We start from the raw sequence: 20,869 nt of genomic DNA on the forward strand, positions 1-20,869 counted from the left end.
GAGAGTGATGGAGTGCTGCATCAGATGACCTGAAATCCACAATCACCCAACCTCAACCCAATTGAGATAGTTTGGGATGAGTTGGACCATAGAGTGAAAGAAAAGTAGTCAACAAGTGCTCAGCATATGTGTGAATTCCTTCAAGAATGTTGGAAAAGCATTCTTAATTTTATCTTTTTAATTTAAACTTTATTTAACTAGGCAAGTCAATTAAGGACAAATTCTTATTTACAATGACGGCTGGTTGAGAGAATGCCAAGAGTGTGCAAAGCTGTCATCAAGGCAAAGAGGAATCTAAAATATATTTTGATTTGTTTAACACTTTTTTGGTTACTACATGATTCCATATGTGTTATTTCATAGTTTTGATGTCTACACTATTATTCTATAATTTAGAAAATAGTACAAATAAATACACTTTTGACTGGTACTGTATGCCCATGTGACTCACTAGACAAATATGCATGATCTACAGTATGTTAAAAAATAAATCCATATTGTAGTTAAAAAAAAAATCTCCTTCTTTTCACCCCAGCAGATATTGAAGCTGAATAGATATCGAAGTTAGATTGTGCTTTTTGGAAAAGCAAGAGGCCTTGTAGAAAATATTTAAGAGTTTTTAAAGAATTAGTCCTCATAATCCTCCCCGGCGGTTGCTGCATCTAGAGCCGCTAGAGCTTCCGCCACCATAGAGTCTGTGACGTGATGCATGTCATCTTCTTCCCGTCCCTCATCTTCGCTCTTCGTCACCGAGATCCCGATCCCACTCTCTATGGTAGTGGCGTCCGGCGCCTTCCTATCATCCTTCGTGTCTGCCGAGGACAGGCTAGTTGTACTAGTTGGAATATCCGCAGACAGGACGCTCTCCTCATCCCCTGTGTCGCACAGGTACTCAGGTGTGCCCCCCACCCCCTCATCCAGCTCATCCGTCAACGAGGTGTAGCACTGCACACTGGGCCAGGAGGGGTCCGAGCTATTTCGGAACATTCTAATCTTGTGGGAGTCATTGTCACCCAAATCTGTCAGATGGTGACTATGATCCAGGGAGAGTGTGTTAGGGTAGATTGGGACTTGGCTGGGGCCCTTAGATGGATCTCGCTTTGGAACCTGGCCCTCTGGATGGAGGATATACAGACCCTCACCACCACCACCACCACCCTCCCCTGCCCAAGGCTTGACTCCCTGCCCCCTCCCCTGCCCCCACTCTGGGTTGGCGGGCACGGCGTGAAGCCTGTTGATCTGGTTGTTGTCGATCTCCAGCTTGAGGCCTCGTCCTCCTCCATCTTCTCCATCATTGTACTTGTTGCTGTTGCTGAAGCCCAGGTTGTGGAAGTCCTGCTTCTGCTTGTTGTTGGACTGGTCCCCGTCGTCTGCTGGAAGGTGGTGGGGCTGGTAGAGAGAGCTCTCCGCTGGGTCCCTATTCCTGCCGTGGACGTCCACCGGAACAGTCGGATCATAGATGTAACACGGAGAAGGGAAGAAGAGAGGAAAACATTTTGAGCGATAGAGAAAGGGGAGAGAGAGACCATTAGATATAGACAAAGACAAACAAATAAATGGCATGTTTAGTTAATCCAGCAGTTCACATTTATTTACAAATGTGAATAAATGAAATAGCAATTAAATAACAATATTTATTATTCCCCATCTTGTCAGCGGTCCCTGTGTTCTATAGAAAAATGTAAACTTTCAATAACCAGTCACACATGACTTTCGTTGTTTCTCTAATACACAGAGAAGAAATACGACAGGCGGACTATTTAGGCGCATTGACACAGTAGTCTCAGGGTGTCAGCTTTGCCTGAGAATCGATTAAACACCCACACACACTCCCTTGCACACTGTCAAAACAAGGACAGCTCTCCTGGTAGCAGTCACAGAGTGAAATACACTACGAGGGAGACAGAGAATGACAAAGAGGGAGAGCGACAGAGAGAGTGACAGAAAGAGAGAGAGATCAACAGAGAGAGAGCAGAGAGTGAAAAAGGTAAACACTAACGCAGATAGTACAGGGGCAGAATAGATGGGGGCCTTTATTTGTGGACATTGTAACAGGCTGTCAGATACTTCCTGCTGTGAGCACCTTATGCTGATAACATACTTCCTCTTTCTTACACCATGCACTCCCTGAGCACTCCTCATACCCCACAAATCACACAACCCCCACACACCATCACACACCTCTAAAGGTGTCTCTTGCTTTACCTCTCCCCCTCGCTTCAACCTCACCCCTCTCTCCTCTCTGTGTTTGGGCACTCCTCCTCTCGCTGTATGATATTGACACCCACAACCTCTCCCTCTCTCCAGTCCTCTCCTCATTCCCTCACTAGAGTATCTTCCTTCAAGTTTTCCCCCACCTGCTCTCTCTCTCGCTTGCTCCCTCTTTCTTTTCCCTCCCTCCCTCCCTCCCTCCCTCCTCACATTTATGAGCTGAGAAAATAATGGTTAACCATTTTGTCTTTCCTCTAAGTTTAGTCTACAGCTGTGTCGTGTCTCTAGTATCCTTAATGTGATGACATGCTATTTTCAAATGAATTACCTAACGTTTCATTATTTGATTAAATTAATCAGGCAATAACTAACTCATTAGGAATCCGGGGCATCACGGAAGCATTAGTTTATATAGAGCGGCTATCTCCCGAATCCACTCTTAAAGATCTGAAGATCTTTTATATCAATAGCAGTCAATCATTAATTATTCTTTACCTTCTATCAGTCTCATCTGAACGTCGTAAAATTCTTGGTGAACCCTAGCATAAATTATGAGTCTGCAATATACAAATTGGCTTAATTATTTATTTACTAACTAATCAAATCACACAAATATACATAAAAAAAAGTAGATATTATACATTGGGTTTCTACATGATACAAAGTAAAGTCCCTAGTGGATGAAACCAATATGGCGGCTTGGTAGACAAAAGAAAAGGGGTGTGCAGTTCAAGAGCGGGAAACTCATCGAGGATTACTACACTCATAGAAATTGCTAATACTTTACATGAACGACCGCTCATTCGAAAAGAAATTGCAATTTATATTTACGCTTATATGTCATTGTTGTCTTCTCTGTTGGAATTCGGTCCGTCTGCTGGAGAGAGTTGACAGAAAAGCCTCTGGTTGTGTTTCCCTGAAGATCAAAGTCTTTCGTGAATTGTTAGAATTGATACTTCAGAGTACCATTCGGAAATGTTCTCATAGAATAGATGTTTCGGCGGTTGTCTGTATTCTCGTCCTTGGTTTAAGTAATTTCTAACTGCAGACTAGTAATTCGTGTCGTCTAGAATTTCTCACTTATTCTGTAGTGAATCGACAGTCTCAAAGTTTAACCATTTCCAGCCATATAGCCAATGCTCCACGTGGTATAGTCTTGTTCTTTGGTAGAGTTGTAGTTTAAACCACTTCACACACCAGCGTCACCTGGCATGTTTTGGTCTCAGGAATTCAATCATTTGCAACCTTAGCTTACACCGGGGTTTGCGTGGTCTGGTGTGAATTTCATCAGGAGTGGGTTTTAAACGTTTCAGTAGAAAAGGGGGGTCCATGATGCCTAATGTGATGCCTGGGGTCACGGGGGTGTGGCCAGTGACTAGTTAATCTTTATGTGAAAATCCATACTCTCATTTAGAAGGTTAATATCACATTACATCTTTTCACAAATAGTTTCATGTTTAATCACATACCTTTCAAAATATTTAGATGTAAACCTGACAGCTGGGAAATGTACACTTTAAGAGATACTGTTATGTGTGTTTCCTGTCCTTCATGAAATCACCAACTTAAACACACTCGTCATAATTGTCCCTTAAGTGTCCACAGACCATTCCCACATTCTCAAAAGTAGAAATGGTTTAATTCTCCCATTTTGGGGATTTAGGAGTTTGGCCAAGTGAAGTCCTTTGTTCTCTCTCTGTGCTCTCTCCCTCTCTTTTTGCATGACCAGGGGGAGAGAGTCTCTGCCAGGAATTTATGACCTGAGATAACAAAACCTGGGTTTAGGAGAGAGAGTGAGGAGGGAGCCACGATCTACACCCAGAAAGGGCCACGTCATGACAGCAGTGTCTGCCAAGATGGAATTTCAGGCTTCTTTCAAAAAGTGAGACAGAAGCTGTTCACAAAAATTAACAATTATGGGGTGTTTGTTGGAAATACCAGGGGAAAAGAGCTTAGGTAGAAAGTAAGGTATGATCCCCCCCCAAAAAAACCACAACAACCCAAATACTATTTCTTCACAAAACAGACAAATTGCCAAGTGTATTGCATGAGTCTTCTGTGAGTAAATAGAAAAAGCAACCCCAGTGGTTCCTATTCCGATACATTGTGTATTTCCTTTCTAATAAGGGCTGGGGAATTGGGTCTCATGGTGATAGGGTAAGGGAAAGGGGGAAAGCTAGTCAGTTGTACAACTGAATGAATTCAACTGAAATGTGTCTTCCGCATTTAACCCAACCCCTCTGAATCAGATAGCCTAGGCAGGGGGGAGAGAGGATGTGGAATGTCTGTGATGTAAATTGGCTGATTGGGTTAACATGGTGGAGATAACTAAACTCAGCAAAAAAAGAAACCTCCCTTTTTCAGGACCCTGTCTTTCAAAGATAATTCGTAAAAATCCAAATACTTCACAGATCTTCATTGTAAAGGGTTTAAACACTGCTCCCCATGCTTGTTCAATGAACCATAAACAAATAATGAACATGCACCTCAGGAACGGTCGTTAAGACTCTAACAACAGTTTTGAAAACTTAGGACACTAAAGAGGCCTTTCTACTGACTCTGAAAAACACCAAAAGAAAGATGACCAGGGTCCCTGCTCATCTGCGTGAACATGCCTTAGGCATGCTGCAAGGAAGCATGAGGACTGCAGATGTGGCCAGGGCAAAAAATTGCAATGTCCGTACAGTGAGACGCCTAAGACAGCGCTACAGGGAGACAGGATGGACAGCTGATCGTCCTCGCAGCGGCAGACCACGTGTAACAACACCTGCACAGGATCGGTACATCCGAACATCACACCTGCGGTACAGGTACAGGATGGAAACAACAACTGCCCGAGTTACACCAGGAATGTACAATCCCTCCATCAGTGCTCAAACTGGCAAACTGACATCACTGGCAACAACGTCACCTATGGGCACAAACCAGACAGGACTGGCAAAAAGTGCTCTTCACAGCCGCGGTTTTGTCTCACCAGGGGTGATGGTTGGATTTGCATTTATCGTCGAAGGAATGAGCGTTACACCGAGGCCTGTACCCTAGAGCGGGATTGATTTGGAGGTGGAGCCTCCATTGTCTGGGGTGGTATGTCACAGCAGCATCGAACTGAGCTTGTGGTCATTGCAGGCAATCTCAACGCTGTGCGTTACATGGAAGACATCTTCCTCCCTCATGTGGTACCCTTCCTGCAGGCTCACCCTGACATGACCCTTCAGCATTATAATGCCACCAGCCACACTGCTCGTTATGTGCGTGATTTCCTGCAAGACAGGAATGTCCGTGTTCTGCCATGGCCAGCAAAGAGCCCGGATCTCAATCCCATTGAGCACGTCTGGGACCTGTTGGATCAGAGGGTAAGGGCTAGGAACTTGCATGTGTTAAGTTTACTGAAAATAAACGCAGTTGACAGTGAGAGGACGTTTATTTTAGGTTGGAGTCATTAAAACTAGTTTTTCAACCACTCCACAAATTTCTTGTTAACAAACTATAGTTTTGGCAAGTCGGTAAGGACATCTACTTTGTGCATGACACAAGTCATTTTTACAACAACATATTATTTCACTTATAATTCACTGCATCACAATTCCAGTGGGTCAAAAGTTTACATACACTAAGTTGACTGTGTATGTAAATTCCAGAAAATGATGTCATGGCTTTAGAAGCTTCTGATAGGCTAATTGACATCATTTGAGTCAATTGAAGCTGTACCTGTGGATGTATTTCAAGGCCTACCTTCAAACTTGACATCATGGGAATATCAAAAGAAATCATCCAAGACCTCAGAAAAAAATTGTAGACCTCCACAAGTCTGGTTCATCCTTGGGAGCAATTTCCAAATGCCTGAAGGTACCAAGTTCATCTGTACAAACAATAGTACGCAAGTATAAACACCATGGGACCACACAGCCGTCATACCGCTCAGGAAGGAGACGCGTTCTGTCTCCTAGAGATGAACATACTTTGGTGCGAAAAGTGCAAATCAATCCCAGAACAACAGCAAAGGACCTTGTGAAGATGCTGGAGGAAAGAAGTATAAAAGTATCTATATCCACAGTAAAAGGAGTCCTATATCGACATAACCTGAAAGGCCACTCAGCAAGGAAGAAGCCACTGCTCCAAAACCACCATAAAAAAGCCAGACTACGGTTTGCAATTGCACATGGGGACAAATATCGTACTTTTAGGAGAAATGTCCTCTGGTCTGATGAAACAAAAATAGAACTGTTTGGCCATAATGACCATTGTTATGTTTGGAGGAAAAAGGGGGAGGCTTGCAAGCTGAAGAACACCATCCCAACCGTGAAGTACGGTGGTGGCAGCATCATGTTGTGGGCGTGCTTTGCTGCAGGAGGGACTGGTGCACTTCACAAAATAGTCGGCACCATGAGGCAGGAAATGTATATGGATATATTGAAGCAACAGGGAATTTTTTATTGGATTAAATGTCAGGAATTGTGAAAAACTGAGTTTAAATGTATTTGGCTAAGGTGTATGTAAACTTCCGACTTCAACTGTAGATGAGATGCCACAACAATACACAAGACACCACTCCGGATGTGACTACAATACAAAGAAGTGCCAGTCTACTGCTAAATAGGAAAGGCAATCAAGTCCCTGAAAAAAGGAATGCAAAAAAAGGATAAGTCATACAGATGTCTACAAGTTTTTTTAAGCAAACCCAAAAGCTATCCATCTACTACTGCTAGCTACTATTCTAATCCATGTGGTTCTAGCCAAGTGTTATAGCAATAAAAGGTGGAGTAATTTATTTGGTCTTCTATAACAGCTTTGATAGATTTCACAGGAGTCCTGTGTGATTTGTGATCAGGCATGAGAAGGTCTGAGAGACTGGAGAGAGTTGGCATGCAGTCAAAGTGGGAACTGACCCAGTAACCTACAGGACAGTCCCACCCAGCCAATCTGTTTAATATGCTCAGGAAACAGCTAAGCCAAGAAATGTGACACAGAACAATTAAGGGGAGGTTTGTGTGTGTGTGTGTGTGTGCACATGCATTTTAAAGTGTGAGAAACAGAGAGGTTGTTTGTGTGTGTCTATCTACCTTCATGTACATGGGAAAGAGAGGTGTGTGTGTGTGTGGGAGGGATTACAGACTACGGTATGTGAATCGGTGTAAACCCTTTTATTTATATTCAATCAAAAAGTATTACTCCTTTCCCCTTTCCTCTTACATTCATACTTACAGCAAAGTAAGCTGAGAGGAGGGTGATGAGATAAGTATTGGCATATTGACTGGATGTTTATACGGAAAGCCAATGTTAGAGGTCACTGTGAGTGACACTACAAGGAATACTGTAGCTGTAGCTCGTGATAGTAAGAATAAGGACTGGATTTTGAAAACCATCTAACAAATTTTGTTTAGCAGTGTGACCTTCGCTTAGAGATGGAGAGCTGCTGTCAATATGTAAACCTTCTCCCTCCCCTCACACAAACATAAAAGCAATGGGTTCATACAAACAAACTTCAGAAGCCCTCATGCAAGCACACACACACCAGGGTTTCCGTTAGGAAAATGACCGGGAAGTTACCAGGAAGATTTTAATTTACCGGCCATTTGAGAATTATGGTAATTCTTCTAAACAGAACTCTAAACAGAACTCCTGTAATGAAACATTTGCCAAAATATAATTCTGAGAAAACGCCATTCTAAACAGCACACCTGATGTGAGTGGTTACATATGTGACAGATATGAACATTTCAGTTCGAAACTTAGAAAGAGGGGGAATCTAAAGATGCAACAACTAGCATTGTGCCTTTGGTTTCTGGACAAAAAACTAAATTGTATTCGAAAACCAATAGAACAGGAGAGAAATCCTGGTTTCAATGGCATATGAAGAAAGTCTTTATAAAATAATTGCCTCCAAGATTCTAATGGTTGGATTTTACCTAGGCTACATTGAAGCAAGGTAAGACATGCCTCATAACACGAAGTAAATCATTCAGGTTTCAAACAATTAAATAGATGTTTTGAAAATGCATTCTGCCTCCAGCTCACATTGCAAAGTGGTGGATGACGTGCTGAGTCTGCCTACCGTTGCCTATGCACTTGAATGGCGAATGACAGGAACGCTTCAATTACCAGTTGAGAAACAAAAATATTAGCTCTTTTTAATCGTGGCAATCAAAACTTTTTTTAACATGCGATTGCATTTACAATTGTTGGTTAAGTGAGCCTTGAATTCAAAATGAATCACAGACAGTGTCACCAGCAAAGCACCCCCACACCATCACACCACCTCCTCCATGCTTCACCGTGGGAACCACACATGTGATGATCATCCGTTCACCTACTCTGCGTCTCACAAAGACACGGCAGTTGGAACTAAAAATCTCAAATTTGGACTCAAAGGACAGATTTCCACCGGTCTAATGTCCATTGCTCGTATTTCTTGGCATCCTTTAGTAGTGGTTTCGTTGCAGCAATGTGACCATGAAGGCCTGATTCATGCAGTCTCTGAACAGTTGATGTTAAGATGTGTCTGTTACTTGAACTCTGTGAAGCATTTATTTGGGCTGCAATCTGAGATGCAGTTAAGTCTAATGAATGTATCATCTGCAGCAGAGGTAACTCTGGGTCTTCCTTTCCTGTAGTGGTCCTCATGAGAGCCAGTTTCATCATAGCGCTTGATGGGTTTTGTGACTGCACTTGAAGAAACGTTCTTGAAATTTTCCGCATTGACTGACCATGTCTTAAAGTAATGATGGACTGTCGTTTCTCTTTGCTTATTTGAGCTGTTCTTGCCATAATATGGACTTGGTATTTTACCAAATAAGGTTATCTTCTGTATACCACCCCTACCTTGTCACAACACAACTGATTGGCTGAAACGCATTAAGGAAAGAAATTCCACAAATGTACTTTTAACAAGGCACACCTGTTAATTGAAATGCATTCCAGGTGACTACTTCATGAAGCTGGTTGAGAGAATGCCAAGAGTGTGCAAAGCTGTCATCAAGGCAAAGGGTGACAACTTTGAAGAATCTCAAACATAAAAAATATTTTGATTTGTTTAACACTTTTTTGGTTACTATATGATTCCATATGTGTTATTTTATAGTTTTGACGTCTTCACTGCTATTCAACAATGTAGATAATAGTAAAGAATAAAGAAAAACCCTTGAATGAGTGGAACCACCACTTAGGGGTGGCAGGTAGCCTAGTGGTCAGAGCGTTGGGCCAGTAACCGAAAGGTTGCTGGATTGAGTCCCTGAGCTGACAATGTAAAAATCTGTCGTTCTACCACTGAACCCACTGTTCCCTGGTAGGCTGTCATTGTAAATAAGAATTTGTTCTTAACTGACTTGCCTAGTTAAATAAAGGTTAAGTAAAAAAAAAATAGTAGGTATGTCCAAACCTTTGACTGGTACTATACAGTACATGATGACTAATGAAAATACACATACCCCAATTTAATAAAAAAAAATGTTTTAATTAACCTATATACCAATAAGCATGCCGATCAAATGTATTTATGTCGACAGATATTTCTATCAATTAACCTGTTAGGGCTAGGGGGCAGTATTGACACGGCTGGATAAAAAACATACCCGATTTAATCTGGTTACCACTCCTACCCAGTAACTAGAATATGCATATACTTATTACATATGGATAGAAAACACCCTAAATTTTCTAAAACTGTTTGAATGGTGTCTGTGAGTATAACAGAACTCAAATGGCAGGTCAAAACCTGAGAGATTCCTTTACAGGAAGTGGCCTGTCTGACCATTTCTTGAACTTCTTTTCCATCTCTATCATTTACTAAGGATCTCTGCTCTAACGTGACACTTCCCACGTCGTCCATAGGCGCTCAGAGCCCGGGAAAAAACAGAATGTCGTCATTCCAGCCCCAGGCTGAAACACATTATCGCCTTTCTCAAGTGGCCGATCAAGGGACACTGGGCTTAGGCGCATGACCCGACCGCCCCCGCCTTTGGGATTTTTTTCCTCTGTTTGCCGAAAAGGAGATTCCCTGTCGGAATATTATCGCTTTTCTACGAGAAAAATGTCGTAAAAATTGATTTTAAACAGCGGTTGACATGCTTCGAAGTACGGTAATGGAATATTTAGAATTTTATTGTCACGAATTGCGCCATGCGCGCGACACTTCTTTACTATTTCGGATAGTGTCTGGAACGCATACGAACAAAACGCCGCTATTCGGATATAACGATGGATTATTTTGGACCAAACCAACATTTGTTATTGAAGTAGCAGTCCTGGGTGTGCATTCTGACGAAGACAACAAAAGGTAATCAAACTTTTATAATAGTAAATATGATTATGGTGAGTGCTAAACTTGCCGGGTGTCTAAATAGCGAGCCCGTGATGCCTGGGCTATGTACTTAGAATATTGCAAAATGTGCTTTCACCAAAAAGCTATTTTAAAATCGGACATATCGAGTGCATAGAGGAGGTTTGTATCTATAATTCTTAAAATAATTGTTATGCTTTTTGTGAACGTTTATCGTGAGTAATTTAGTAAAATGTTAGCGAATTCCCCGGAAGTTTGCGGGGGTATGCTAGTTCTGAACGTCACATGCTAATGTAAAAAGCTGGTTTTTGATATAAATATGAACTTGATTGAACAAAACATGCATGTATTGTATAACATAATGTCCTAGGGTTGTCATCTGATGAAGATCATCAAAGGTGAGTGCTGCATTTAGCTGTCTTCTGGGTTTTGGTGACATTATATGCTGGCTTGAAAAATGGGTGTCTGATTATTTCTGGCTTAGTACTCTGCTGACATAATCTAATGTTTTGCTTTCGTTGTAAAGCCTTTTTGAAATCGGACAGTGTGGTTAGATTAACGAGAGTCTTGTCTTTAAATAGCTGTAAAATAGTCATATGTTTGAGAAATTGAAGTAATAGGATTTTTAACGTTTTGAAAAAATCGCGCCACAGGCTGCCAGTGGCTGTTACGTAGGTGGGACGCAAGCGTCCCACCTAGCCCATAGAGGTTTTAATAAAAAGCATTATTTTGCGATGGGATTGTTTTTTCTCCTGGTCAAATTGGCCAGCAACAATTTATCATCTTTCATCTTTTTTAATCTGCCAAAACCCGTCTACTGGAAACCCTGACCCACACAAACACACACACACACAAAAATGCTCCTACTCACATTTTAATCATCTTACAGCATTGGCATCCCATCTGGCCAGCTGGGCAGTGAAGCTGTGAAAGGACAAAAAGCATTTTGTTACTAAAATAGAAAACTTAAAATTATAAATAACCACTATAATGTAGAAAACACAGAGAAAGGTTACGGCTGCCACACATCAATAACTCTAATGACAAGCAAAGTCCCATCAAATTTGGTGACATTTTCAATCAGTGACATTTTCTTTAAGACCCAGATGATAGAAAGGTTGAGACTGACACTCCAAGACTGTCTGAGCAACAAACGTTGTGACACACACTTTCAAGAAGTGTCAATTTATTTATCCAAGAGTTCTCTACTCACATGTCCTGTGACATAGAGGTAGCCTTGTTGAAGGCTTTTCTAAACTATCGGGAGGATTTGAACCTCTTAAGTCAGGGTTAGACTTGGCTTGCCCTCTGTGTCCATGGTGACGCCTGAGCGCTGTGTTCAGGGATGATGTAGTGTGTCTGTCTGAAGCGCTGATAAAGCTTTGGTATTCATCCATCCCAATTTATATGTGTGTGTGAAAGAAAGAGTCTAACAGCATGCTTACTGTAGGTATTATGTTTGTTTGTGTGTGTGTGTGTGTGTGTGTGTGTGTGTGTGTGTGTGTGTGTGTGTGTGTGTGTGTGTGTGTGTGTGTAGAGGATGGGGTTGATCTTTTCTCTCCTGGCTGTGTGTGTGTGTGTTTCCCTAAGCTTTGGCATTTCTTTGCCTGGATAAATAATTAACAAGAGATGCTCGAATGGGTCTGTCTGCTAGCAAGAGAGAGAGAGAAGCAAGGACACAGTATCTTTCTCCCCCAGCTTTGGTCTTTACTGAGAAACAGAAAAAAGTGTAGCCGCAATGAAAAGCCAATGACCCCTTGCACATCTTAAAGGGACAAACTTTTTTTCTTTCACAGAGACAATGTGGTGCTTACGGACAGCATTATGACATAAATAAACATTACTGTGAAATAAGAAATGATTAAGATATAAAGACAGTGAATTTTCAGCATTCACTTTCAATGTAACAGTAAATGTCACATTGACATTCACTGCAACTCTGAAACAAGTAACAATATCTGTTACAGAGTTATGTTTACCTATCCAATAACACAGAAATCCATTTTTCCCCTGTTGCATCATGTTTTCCTACAATATTTCCTACTGAACATGACCCAGGACTGATAGGTCAGGGGCACAGCAGGTTTAAATTGGCTTTGGACCGTTTGATAGAGAGATCCGGTAAAATGCCAGGGATGGACGTGTCTATCACTTAGCTAATGGCTTCGATTGGGTCATTAGTGCACAGCTTCAGCCAATCCCCTCAATGCCACCTGTTGGGTTGACGGAAAGGAGAGTTCTCTTGATCGTCTACACAATTTTTTATGTAGCTTCCTTCTGCATGTCCTCTAGATATTTAGTGTTTTGAAAACATTTGGGAGATATGAGAATCCCTACTAGATTTTTTATTTACATCCAGATCTCTGAAGTCAGTGCAGGAAAAGAAACAAGCAACCTTGCTCTGGGCTTTGGGAGATAAGAAGTCAAAATTCCCATGTGATTTAGGTATGGCATAAACAGCCCATTCTGCGATTCGACCCTCCTTAAATAACCGCCAAGATCACACTAAATCAGTACTAAATCAGCACCGAAAACATATAGGGCTCTATTTTAGGCTGCCGTTAAGACAGCGCAATTGTCAAACGCACGCTCATTTGCCATTTCAACCTGTTAAAGCCGGCACTCTTCTATTTGTTAAACATAGCACCATAATTGGTAATTTACCTGTCTTAAATGAGTTTGCTTGCGCTGAGGTTGGAAGGGTGTCAATATCTGAGGTGTGTCCTTAAAAATGTGTGGCTGTGGTCATTTCAGTATGTGCTGGTGGGGATATTTAAGACCAACCAAAAGCTGATTTTAGCAGTAACGCAGTTGGTTATGGCATGGATTTTGACAATGGAAGTGCATCATATCCAGTCGTGATGCACAGTGCCCATATGTACATGGCACAAGAGAGATGTCATTTTTGTGTCCGTAAACCTCGTATTTAGAAATATAAAAAAGGTATGTTTTTTCCCATTTAATTTAATTTGATTTAAAAACCAAGCATAGCCTCCCCTCTTATTAATGAAGGCAGTTTGTTTTGTCATGCCCAATGCATTCACCAAGTAGTCAAGACTATCGATAAAGTGTTTGGCTTTAAAAAAAATATTAATCACCAAAGCTTTATTAAAAGATCAAGTTTGGCAACAGCAAAACAGTGAGCGGACATTTCCTTTTTATCTATGTAGGTTGTTACATTATTTTAGACAGCTCCTGTTATTATTTGGATGTGTGTAAAAACCCCTCCATGATGTCGGCTATATGCACATTGAACGAGAGATGAGATAATTCGGTGACACACACAACATTTATCCCGTACATACAACTAACAAAAACTTGAAACTACTTTCCTGTAATGATTAATTTGCTTCTGTTTCGTTTGATTAAATGCAATGCATCTGGTGTCTTTCTTATCCTGGCGATGCACAAGTAGCCTATTCATAAATGGTTTCTCAATGGTCTACTAGTGACACTTTTGGCACATGCTTTTGCATTATTCACAACTCACACACCGTAGGCCTACATGCAGTCAGGGCCGGCATTATTGGTGAGCCTTAGTGGGCCTGGCCCGCCTCCTACCATACCTCCTTGCCCTTCCAAATAAAATATTAAAATATTGATAATTTATTTGACCGAGATGCGCGCAGACAGAAAGACGCATCAATCTCAGATAAAGCAACAGAACGAGCGAAACAGCACCCCTCTGTCTCAGTATGTGTAGCCCAAGTATCTGATGCTGTCTGGACAAAAATAATATGGCATGTCATACTCTTTATGTCCAGAGGGAGAGGCACTGTTTCGCTTGCTCAGATGCTTTCTCCGGTGAGATAGTTTCGTCCACTTGCGAATTGAACTAGGATGTAGTGCTGCCGTAGCGCAGGGGAGCGGTGCAGAATGAAGCTGGTAAAAATATTTATAGAAAATGTATTTGGATAAATTCTAAATTCATTATTTAATTGCTACTAAAATTCCATGAAAATTATAGAATGACAAAGTAAATAAATATGTAGGCTATAGCAGCCTATATGTAGGTAAATGGTGGTTGCTTCCCTATCTTTTAACTCTCCGATAGACCTATACCTGGAAATGATTGTCAGGATATGTTCGAGACAATGCTTGTTGTTCCCATTGAAATGAGATAGGGATGGGTGATATTTTCAAAGCAAAACCTGTTTTAGGAACATTGAGGAATATACATCTTCAGTCACAGGCTTCATTAGGAAATGTGGTGATGTTGTACCCACAATAACAATTCGGACACACCCCAACCAAAAACCTTGGATGAACGGAGATATCAGTACCATTTATATTGAAATGTCAAATAATCAGTGAATTAACTTTTTCAAAGTATTTGGTATGATGTCAATGATAAAAAGGCACATAGCAGCTTTGTATCTTAGCAGCAATAAATGTTAGCAGAACGAACCCCAGTGACTCTGTGGCGCGCAATGTGTACAAGGCAAGCAGGTACAAGCTCTGCAAATCAAATCAAATTCAAATTTATTTTTATATAGCCCTTCGTACATCAGCTGATATTCTCAAAGTGCTGTACAGAAACCCAGCCTAAAACCCCAAACAGCAAGCAAAGCATGTGAAAGAAGCACGGTGGCTAGGAAAAACTCCCTAGGAAAAACTCCCTAGAAAGGCCAAAAACCTAGGAAGAAACCTAGAGAGGAACCAGGCTATGAGGGGTGGCCAGTCCTCTTCTGGCTGTGCAGGGTGGATATTAAAACAGAACATGGTCAAAATGTTAAAATGTTAAAATGTTCATAAATGACCAGCATGGTCAAATAATAATAATCATAGTAGTTGTCGAGGGTGCAACAAGCACGTCCGGTGAACAGGTCAGGGTTCCATAGCCGCAGGCAGAACAGTTGAAACTGGAGCAGCAGCACGGCCAGGTGGACTGGGGACAGCAAGGAGTCATCATACCAGGTAGTCCTGAGGCATGGTCCTAGGGCTCAGGTCCTCCGAGAGAAAGACAAAAAGAGAGAAAGAGAGAATTAGAGAGAGCATATTTAAATACACACAGGACACCGGATAAGACAAGAGAAATACTCCAGATGTAACAGACTGACCCTAGCCCCCGACACATAAACTACTGCAGCATAAATACTGGAGGCTGAGACAGGAGGGATCAGAAGACACTGTGGCCCCATCCGATGATACCCCGGACAGGGCCAAACAGGCAGGATATAACCCCACCCACTTTGCCAAAGCACAGCCCCCACACCACTAGAGGGATGTCTCCAACCACCAACTTACCGTCCTAAGACAAGGCCGAGTATAGCCCACAACGATCTCCGCCATGGCACAACCCAAGGGGGCGCCAACCCAGACAGGAAGACCACGTCAGTGACTCAACCCACTCAAGTGACGCACCCCTCCCATGGACGGCATGGAAGAACACCAGTAGGCCAGTGACTCAGCCTCTGTAAAAGGGTTAGAGGCAGAGAATCCCAGTGGAAAGAGGGGAACCGGCAAGGCAGAGACAGCAAGGGCGGTTCGTTGCTCCAGCCTTTCCGTTCACCTTCACACTCCTGGGCCAGACTATACTTAATCATAGGACCTACTGAAGAGATAAGTCTTCAGTAAAGACTTAAAGGTTGAGACTGAGTCTGCGTCTCTCACATTGGTAGGCAGACCATTCCATAAAAATGGAGCTCTATAGGAGAAAGCCCTACCTCCAGCCGTTTGCTTAGAAATTCTAGGGACAATTAGGAGGCCTGCGTCTTGTGACCGTAGCGTACGTGTAGGTATGTACGGCAGGACCAAATCGGAAAGATAGGTAGGAGCAAGCCCATGTAATGCTTTGTAGGTTAGCAGTAAAACCTTGAAATCAGCCCTTGCCTTAACAGGAAGCCAGTGTAGGGAGGCTAACACTGGAGTAATATGATCAAATTTTTTGGTTCTAGTCAGGATTCTAGCAGCCGTATTTAGCACTAACTGAAGTTTATTTAGTGCTTTATCCGGGTAGCCGGAAAGTAGAGCATTGCAGTAGTCCAGCCTAGAAGTAACAAAAGCATGGATTAATTTTTCTGCGTCATTTTTGGACAGAAAATTTCTGATTTTTGCAATGTTACGTAGATGGAAAAAAGCTGTCCTTGAAACAGTCTTGATATGTTCTTCAAAAGAGAGATCAGGGTCCAGAGTAACGCCGAGGTCCTTCACAGTTTTATTTGAGACGACTGTACAACCATCCAGATTAAATCCATTAGGGATGCAAAAAGATAATACAGACTCAAACTTGAATTGATGTCTGGCAACTCAGACTATAATGGACTTTAAAGACATATCCAGCTGTGTGGTGCCCAACGAAGCCTCCCTCTCAGACGAGCTTAAAACATTTTATGCTCGCTTCCAGGCAAACAATACCGAGCCATCTAGGAAGACTCTCACTCTCTGAGGCTGATGTGAATACTCACAAAGCCCCTGGAACAGATTGCATACCTTGGCTAGTCCTCAGAGTGTGTGGTGACCAGCTGGCGGGTGTCTTCTCGAACATCTTCATTCTCTCTCTGTCCCAGGCTGTAGTCCTGACCTGCTTCAAGGAGACCACCATCGTCTCAGTGCCCAAGAAAAACAAGGTGACATGCCCAAATGACTATCGCCCCCGTCGCACTCACCCTGGTCATCATGAAGTGCTTCGAGAAGCTGGTCATGGCCCACATCAAGGCCAACATGCCAGGCACACTGGACCGAATCCTATTTTCCTACCACTCCAACAGATCCACGGAAGATACAATTTCCATTGTTATTCACATGGCCATAACACATCTGGACAAGAGGAACACCTATATGAGAATGCTGTTCATTGACTACAGTTCAGCATTCAACTCAACCTGGGTCTGGACACCACCCTCTGCAACTGGAGAGTAGTTTCTTACGGGCAGACCACAGGCTGTGTGGATTGGCAACCTCCTCCACACTGACTCTTAACACAGGTGCCCACAAGGGGTGTGTCCTCAGCCCTCTGCTGTACTCCCTGTTCACCCATGACTGCATGGCTTTTCAAAACAGCAACTCCATCATCAAGTTTGCTGACAAGACCACGGTTGTAGGTCTGATCAACAACAATGAGTAAGCCTATAGGGAGGAAGTAAGTGAACTGGCATTGTGGTGCCAAGACAACAACCTGTCCCTCAACATCAGCAAAACAAAGGAGTTGATTGTTGACTTCAGGAAGCAGAGGAGGGAACATTCCCCAATCCACATCAACAGGACTGCAGTAGAGAGAGTCAGCAGTTTTAAATTCCTCTGCGTCCACATTTTGACACAGACCAACAACACCACCACTCTTGTCAAGAGGGTGCCCTCCAAGTACTCCCACTGCACCATCGAGAGCGCCCTGACAAGTTGTATCACAGCCTGGTACGTGAATTGCTCTGTCCACGACCGCAAGACCCTCCAGCAGGTGGCGGAGATGGCCCAGTACATCACTGGGACCATACTCCCCACCCATAAAGGACATCTACTCGAAACGGTGCCTGAGGAAGGCCCACAGTATCATCAAGGACCCCACACATCCCAGCCACATTCCGTTCACTCCCTTACCATCGGGCAAACGCTATCGGGGCATGAGATCTGATACCAACTCACGCACAAAACCACACAGATATACACTCATCCATACACACATGCATGCGCACACACACACACAAACACACATATACATTCATGCTATACACACACATCACAACGTATACAACTTATACACGTATACAACGGTGTATACCATGTGTATCCTGTACATTCGACAAATACAACTTGTAACTTCAACTGTGCTTGATTGAACTTGCCTGCCTAAATGGAACCAAAAGAAATGTTCCCAAAGAGCAAACTCAACCCACCTTGCACTCCAGGCGGGCTTAAAGCAAATGCTGAAAGTATCTGAATGTTTTCAAATAGTATTTGAAACCAGGTCTGCCTTGCTCCGCTTGCTCCGCTGAGCAAGAGAGAGACCCTAAAAATATCAGTAGCATATTAGCCTAAACAGTAGCCTATTAGCATTTAGAGTACCTGGACCACTCCAAAGCATGCACACTGTGGTAATTGTTGAAGGAAGCAAAACTAAAATACCTGCTTGTACTTCAGGCCTCTAGGTGTGAGAAGATATGAGTTACTTCTGTTACCTGAGGTTGACTATAAGTAGGCTACAGTTCACATCCAACTCCAGACCTTGGGGGCCAGAGAATGGCTGGTTTTGGATTGAATCTTTATAACTCAGAGATGGTTACTACTACACCTGGTTACTACTGTAACACAGTCTAATACTGAAAGGGAAGGATTAATATCAGCAAATACTGTAAGCCCTTAAGTACTACAGTTGTGCACCACTGACCTAAAAGATAAAGACTGACAGACTGACAGACAGTACAGCAAGTAGACCAGAAGAAGGAGAACTAGGGAGGGATGAGTGAGAGACAGTCACTACTGTCAATAAAGAGCATATTATTACATCACATCAATACTCCCTCTTCATAGGTCCCTTGGTAACCAATAACAGCAGCATTGGAGTTACATCAGAACATCAAAATGACCAATCATTGTTCTCTACTGGAGAACTTCCAACAGCATAATAAGCTTCAATCTGTGTGTCAGATACAGTTGGAAGTCGGAAGTTTACATACACCTTAGCCAAATACGTTTAAACTCAGTTTTTCACAATTCCAGACATTTAATCCTCGTAAAGATTCCCTGTCTTAGGTCAGTTAGGATCACCACTTTATTTTAAGTGTCAGAATAATAGTAGAGAGAATGATTTATTTCAGCTTTTATTTCTTTCATCACATTCTCAGTGGGTCAGAAGTTTACATACACTCAATTAGTATTCGGTAGCATTGCCTTTAAATTGTTTAATTTGGGTCAAATGTTTCGGGTAGCTTTCCACAAGCTTCCCACAATAAGTTGGGTGAATGTTGGCCCATTCCTCCTGACAGAGCTGGTGTAACTGAGTCAGGTTTGTAGGCCTCCTTGCTCGCACACGCTTTTTCAGATCTGCCCACAAATTGTCTATAGGATTGAGGTCAGGGCTTTGTGATGGCCACTCCAATACCTTGACTTTGTTGTCCTTAAGCCATTTTGCCACAATTTTGGAAGTATGCTTGGGGTGATTGTCCATTTGGAAGACCCATTTGCAACCAAGCTTTAACTTCCTGACTGATGTCTTGAGATGTTGCTTCAATATATCCACATAATTTTCCTGCCTCATGAAGCCATCTATTTTGTGAAGTGCACCAGTCCCTCATGCAGCAAAGCACGCCCACAACACGATGCTGCCACCCCCGTGCTTCACGGTTGGGATGGTGTTCTTCGGCTTGCAAGCCTCCCACTTTTTCCTTCAAACATAACGATGGTCATTATGGCCAAACAGTTCAATTTTTTTTTCATCAGACCAGAGGACATTTCTCCAAAAAGTATGATATTTGTCCCCATGTGCAGTTGCAAACCGTAGTCTGGCTTTTTTATGGTGGTTTTGGAGCAGTGGCGTCTTCCGTGCTGAGCGGCCATTCAGGTTATGTCGATATAGGACTCCTTTTACTGTGGATATAGATACTTTTGTACTTGCTTCCTCCAGCATCTTCACAAGGTCCTTTGCTGTTGTTCTGGGATTGATTTGCACTTTTCGCACCAAAGTACGTTCATCTCTAGGAGATAGAACGTGTCTCCTTCCTGAGTGGTATGACGGCTGCATGGTCCCATGGTGTTTATACTTGCGTACTATTGTTTGTACAGATGAACGTGGTACCTTCAGGCGTTTGGAAATTGCTCCCAAGGATGAACCAGACTTGTGGAGGTCAACAATTTCTTTCTGAGGTCTTGGCTGACTTCTTTTGATTTTCCCATGATGTCAAGCAAAGAGACACTAAGTATGAAGGTAGGCCTTGAAATACATCCACAGGTACATCTCCAAATGCCTGAAATGATGTCATTGATGCCTATCAGAAGCTTCTAAAGCCATGACATAATTTTCTGGAATTGTCCAAGCTGTTTAAAGGCACAGTCAACTTAGTGTATGTAAACTCCTGACCCACTGGAATTGTGATACAGTGAATTATAAGTGAAATAATCTATCTGTAAACAATTGTTGGAAAGATTACTTGTGTCACGCACAAAGTAAATGTCCTAACTGACTTGCCAAAACTATAGTTTGTTAACAAGAAAGGAGTGGTTGAAAAACGAGTTTTAATGACTCAACCTAAGTGTATGTAAACTTACGACTTCAACTGTACCTATCATTGATTCCAATATTGGTCATTATTCTTTGGCGGTAATAACATTTTATGTGAATTTTATGATTGTGTTGCCTAGTACTGTTTCTTAGGATCTGAGATGATAGGAAGAAGATTACAAAAGAGGGTGATAAAAAACTCCAGGCCTATCACTTTGGCAGAGCCCATG

The 20,869-nt window shown here is 42.3% G+C and overlaps 1 protein-coding gene across 8 annotated transcripts in view; it reads right to left on the minus strand.

Moving 5' to 3' along the window:
- Positions 1-227: 227 nt before the first annotated feature.
- The window catches only part of LOC106577443 (uncharacterized), a 34,290-nt gene continuing 13,648 nt past the window's right edge, over positions 228-20,869 (minus strand). For 3 of the 8 annotated variants that reach the window (XM_045701272.1, XM_045701271.1, XM_014155421.2), the window contains exons 2-3: positions 11,358-11,410; positions 228-1,417 (exon numbers count right to left, since the gene is read on the minus strand). In XM_045701272.1, coding sequence (XP_045557228.1) covers positions 628-1,417; positions 11,358-11,389 — 822 coding nt within the window. In that variant the 5' untranslated portion in view covers positions 11,390-11,410 and the 3' untranslated portion in view covers positions 228-627. Of the gene's footprint in view, positions 1,424-11,357; positions 11,411-16,918; positions 17,010-20,869 lie in introns of all 8 variants that reach the window. The other 5 variants (XM_014155419.2, XM_014155416.2, XM_045701270.1 and 2 more) reach the window with 4 other exon arrangements.

Source organism: Salmo salar, chromosome ssa18 (genome assembly GCF_905237065.1).
Source record: "Salmo salar chromosome ssa18, Ssal_v3.1, whole genome shotgun sequence".
Lineage (NCBI taxonomy): Eukaryota > Metazoa > Chordata > Actinopteri > Salmoniformes > Salmonidae > Salmo > Salmo salar.